The sequence below is a fragment of the Amphimedon queenslandica genome, unplaced genomic scaffold (genome assembly GCF_000090795.2).
Source record: "Amphimedon queenslandica unplaced genomic scaffold, v1.1 AMPQUscaffold_12888, whole genome shotgun sequence".
Taxonomy (NCBI): Eukaryota; Metazoa; Porifera; class Demospongiae; order Haplosclerida; family Niphatidae; genus Amphimedon; species Amphimedon queenslandica.
In genome coordinates, this window is record NW_003546876.1 from 3,651 (window position 1) to 8,976 (window position 5,326).

The 5,326-nt window shown below is 35.5% G+C and overlaps 1 protein-coding gene across 1 annotated transcript in view; it reads left to right on the forward strand.

Annotated features, from left to right (window-relative positions):
- Positions 1-2,009: 2,009 nt before the first annotated feature.
- LOC100635917 (sodium/hydrogen exchanger 6-like) overlaps positions 2,010-5,326 on the forward strand; it is an 8,037-nt gene continuing 4,720 nt past the window's right edge. The window contains 5 exon segments of the mRNA XM_020002567.1: positions 2,010-2,364; positions 4,081-4,295; positions 4,537-4,614; positions 4,713-4,789; positions 4,899-5,162. Of these exon segments, the coding sequence (XP_019858126.1) occupies positions 2,037-2,364; positions 4,081-4,295; positions 4,537-4,614; positions 4,713-4,789; positions 4,899-5,162 (962 nt within the window). The 5' untranslated portion in view covers positions 2,010-2,036.

Consider the following 5,326-nt stretch of genomic DNA (forward strand, 5'->3'; position numbering starts at 1 on the left):
TTCTTACATGTACATGTATTTGTACATGCTGCCAACATGACACCATAACTGTAAGGAAGATATGAGACGTATAGAATTACATGTATATGTACGTCACTCACTCCATTTTTAATGATGTCATCAAATATGCTGAAGAGGTTAGTCTCACAAAGTCTTCTCTGCTTACAGAGCTGATACCATTCGTCATTACTGCTACCATGGCAACTGGACCACCACACCCACCTAATAATGACATTAATGAATTAATAATCATCGTTCCGAAAAAATTAGCTAAAAAACATGATACATGTACAGTATAGCCTCTCTTAATGGACACTCTCTATAGCATACACCTCCATTTAACGGACAGCACCTAGTGTACCAATTACATTCCTTACTGTATAAAATAACCTCCACATAAAGGACACCTCTGTATAACAGAGACACTTTCTTGTACCCAAAGTGTCCATTATATAGAGGCTACACTGGTAATACTAATTAGCAATTAACAAACAATGTTTCTTAATCAAATACATCACATGCTAATAACTTTATGAATAGAAGTCCCACCCCCACAAAAATAATACCTTTTTGTCGTGAAATTATTTCAATAAAATGACAAAAATGAAAAGCATGTTCATGTACATGAATTAGTCAAACAACTAACAATATTTATTTATTTATTTAAGGAGCACAAGACCAACTTAATACATAAATAAATAAAGATTATTTCTGATATATATATATATACCTTGTATTGGCAATGATACTCCACGAGTTATTGATGAGGCCATTAATCCTTTTGCAAGTGATGGAGAGAGAAGAGATATCGGCCAGTGAGAGAGAAGGATGGGTACATATTAACTGGAGGATTTCTGACGGTAACAGTAAGAGGGACATGAGGTTGAGGTAAGGGAAAGTAGAGGTTGTGGATCAGAGATGGGCAATTTTGTTTGTGACCACGCCTATTTTAATTAATATTGGTAGTTAGTTTAGAAGCACGTGGTTTCCGTATACTTGTTCCGAACACTTCCGGAAACAGTGGGTTGGTACTTGGTACAAGGCTACAAGCATGCAGGGATGAAATGGTTCCTTCCTTAAACCTCGTCTATAGTCTGGGACCAAGAACCCCACAGTGTAGCACATGAGACAAGGCTAGATTTTTATTATTATTAATACCTAGCCATTTTATTAACTTTATGGGCGTGTTCAATCAATTAATTAAGTGCTATTGATAATTAATAGTCTGTGAAATAAGTAATATTAGTACTTAAGTGATATTAGTATTTAGAGAACATTATACAATTTGTGGTTGAGGTAGTGTATGTTGTATTTTAACAGTCAATTAATGTATTAACAAATTGTACATGTCAATATTTTAATTCTTTTCTATTATTACTATTATAATCCTGGTACCCAACCTGGAAGCATGATGGGAATGAAACCTGTAGAAGCGGCAGTCATTAGTGTATCAGTATTGAACCAGACTAGAGGACCAGTTGATTGTCTGTGTACAGTCACATGAGGATCAGGTGACTTGGTCTTCATCATATATCAGTTAAACACCACACCTACACAATAAATGAATATATTAGATTAATTTGATTATAATTTTAAAAATTAAAGTTGGAATCAGCTCAAACTTTCTACACAGCATAAGGACATCAATGATGTATCAGAAAATGTAATAAAAATTTGGGGTGATTTTGGAGCCATTTTTTGGACAAAATATAAAGGACATAAAGAGGAAGTTGCTTGGCTACCGGTGCTAGGCAACCGTTACATAGCAACCCCGATAAACTAAACATTATTGCATAATTTGTGCATGCACTTAGGTATCGGTATTTGATTCCATCAATTCCAATCCCAGAAGAATTTGGATTCAATTGCAAATGATTTGATGCATTATTTGCATAATAGTTTAATGTTCATTGTTATCATCAGTCAATAAAATAATAGGCTGGTCATATTCATACATTCATACTCATAATTTGTGTTAACTTAATTATGAGTCTCCATGGCGACAGTTATTAATCACGTGATCAAGAAGATTAAAAATGTCTTCTCATTCAGAGGCCCAGTGCTACCCTCTCCTGCACAGTAACGGCTCCTGGGAGGGAGTCTGTAACAACGCACGAGCTACCAACTACCTCGTCGCAGACTATCAGGACCTCCTAAATAACACTGGGGATGGCGGGGCCGTCTTTTACCTTCCTAACATTGAGCTTGATGCTTCTGATCAACGGACCGAACACGTTCATTTTCAGAACAGCGCCGGGCTGCTCCTGGTCCTTATCCTTCTCTCCCTCACTATCCTTACTATATGGGTCTTTAAAGTCAAGAGGTTTCGGGTTATGCATGAAACTGGACTATCTATTTTGTACGGTGAGTCCTGGTGGGCGTGTACCTCGTACATGTACATGTACCTGTACAGTATAGTTTCTCTTAATGGACACTCTCTATAGCGTACACCTCCATTTAACAGACAGCACCTAGTGTACCAATTACATTCCTTACTGTATAAAATAACCTCCACATAAAGGATAAAGGACACCTCTGTATAACAGAGACACTTTCTTGTACCCAAAGTGTCCATTATATAGAGGCTAGTCTGTACTATAATGGGATCCACTTTATGCTATAGTATTTGTAATGTGGTTGGTTTTTGGCGTGTCCAATTTCATTGTAATTAGCAGAGTTTGTGTGGGTTTAGTTGGCATTTTGTTAAAAGTTTATTGTCAGAATTTCCTACCTCCATATAGTACACACACTCATCATGTAGTTGCTGTTAATAGTTTGGACATTGTACATGAACCATCACTTGGGGAAGATGCTGTTTTGATTTTTGTGATGGACCAAAGCAAATTATTGTAAAATTCGCTTTGTGACATGAAAACTTTTCAAAGAAGAGGATTATAACTTTGCTATTTTTGTATGAAAGTAGAACAAAAATGACAATCATCAAGTTAACTGAGTGTATGTGAATTGGTAACCAATATATGTCCCAAGGAATTTGTATGTACATGTACATGTACTTACGTATATGTATTGTATGAATGGTGCTAGTGGATGACTCATTCATAGTATGAGATTGTGTTCATTCTTTCTCAGTTATTCTAAGTTTAATGACATTAATAACTCAATTTTTTTAAAGTCAGTTTGATTGCAATACATCATAAGATGAGATGACTGTTCAGTATCCTTAGATTATAGAGTATAGCTTTATTGACAGATATACTTGTACATGTACTTTATGATGATATCAAGTGTTAGGTAGTTGAACTGATGATAAAAGGTTCAGTTATGTTCTCATACATGTACATGTACTTGTGTCCCCATCTTGAGGTGTGGGCTTTAATTGGAATGATACTTTTAACGTGTCCATGAACAATAACTGGATTGAATCTTTCATTTTTATTACGTTTTTGAAGTGTTTGTAATCCACCATTTCTTAGTGATGAGCAATTCTTAGTCCGGAGTATTTAATCAAGAGCTGTAATACCGTATAGCCACAAAGTTTCGAGGCAATAAACTTTCGCGAATCAGGCCACAAGTCTTTTTTCGCGAATTAACTTTCGCGGTTCTTGTTTTAAAGCACACGTGTTTATGGGCAATACGGATATTTCGCGGAATTAAATTTCGCCAATACGGAAAATCCGCGAAAACAGCGAAAGTTGTACCCTCGAAATTAAGCGGCTATACGGTAGATGACACATGGTTTTGTGCATGTGCAGATGTACATGTAGTATTTGGAACTGAATTCTATTGATTTCAGTCCCAGAAGATTTTGGAATTGAGATTGATTGCAAATTTCTGGAGTTTCCTGTAGGCCTAATGATTTCAATAATGATTTCAATGGTTAGAGCACGATCCTGTGTGGTTGTCACTGGATGAATGATTTGCCTCCACCCCCACCCACCTGTCCTTTTATACTGGAATAACCTACCAATGGTCTTGTGGGTTGACATTTTAGCACATTAACATCTGGAGCTACATAACTAACACTTACTTGTAACTGCATATTGTTGTTGTTGTTTGTTATTATTGTTATCGTACATGTTGTATGTTTTATTATTTTATTTATTAATTTATTTATCCCAGGTATTATAATTGGTGTCGTTATTCATTACGGGTTCCCTTCAACGCCTCAGGATGAGTTCTATCTGGCAGAGAAAGAGTGTGAGAGTTCAGGGACAGTGAGGACCTTTGAAATAGGAGATTCAGTGATACTACAGACCCAAGGAGGGGACGGGTTCAGGTGCTCTATTAATAGTAAAGTGTTCAGGACTAGAGAAGGAGACAGGATTGAAGAAGCAGTGAGCATTTTATTAGCTATTGTTATTATTATTATTATTATTATTTGTTATTATTAATTGTTGTTATTTTCAATTTGGTTATTTTGTGCACAATACACTGTATATTGAAGTACAGTCTTGTCATTGTGTTCTTGTTTTATGTTAATGTTATTAATAGATTGATACATACATGTACATGTGTAAGTAATACAATGTTCTCTCTCTCTTCCTCTCTCTCTCTCTCTCTCTCTCTCTCCTCCAGTTATTATTTGATCCAGAGTTATTCTTTTTTCTTTTACTTCCTCCAATTATATTTTATGCTGGATACAGTCTTAAAAAGGTACGCCACAATCTACATAGACATACAGTACAGTATATGTTTATAATAATGACAATATTGTATATTAACATTCTTTATTGTTATTCTCTTCTCTCCAGAGACATTTCTTCAGGAACATTGGTTCATTGTTGATGTATGCTTTTGCTGGAACTGCAATATCATGCTTTGTAGTCGGGTAAGAGTACATGTTAAATTATTATTTAATTAGACATACATGTACATGTACATGTATTAAAATATTTATTATTATTATTATTATTATTATTATTATTATTATCCTCCAGTGCTATGATGTATGGTTGGGTCCTCAGTACAATAGACAACAGATTATCTGAAGCTTTTGCTACTCGTAACATTTCAGTCCCAGGGGCTCCTGAAGCTTTTGGAGACAACATCATTCCTTCATTGCTGTTTGGGTCACTGATATCGGCTACTGATCCAGTGACTGTACTTGCTATATTTCATGATCTTCATGTTGATGTTGATTTGTACTCATTAGTCTTTGGGGAGAGTGTCATGAATGATGCTGTGGCCATTGTACTCTACAGGTAATGCACTGATGAATGTATACATGTACTTGTACTGTGTGGAAGGTTTGAGCTGATTCCAATGAATTTTTTAGTTACTCAAAAATTAGGCCAAAGTCCCTGTACTAAATTAAAAAAAACAAGATGAAGTAGGATTCTGAACGACCAACGAAAATACGAAATGA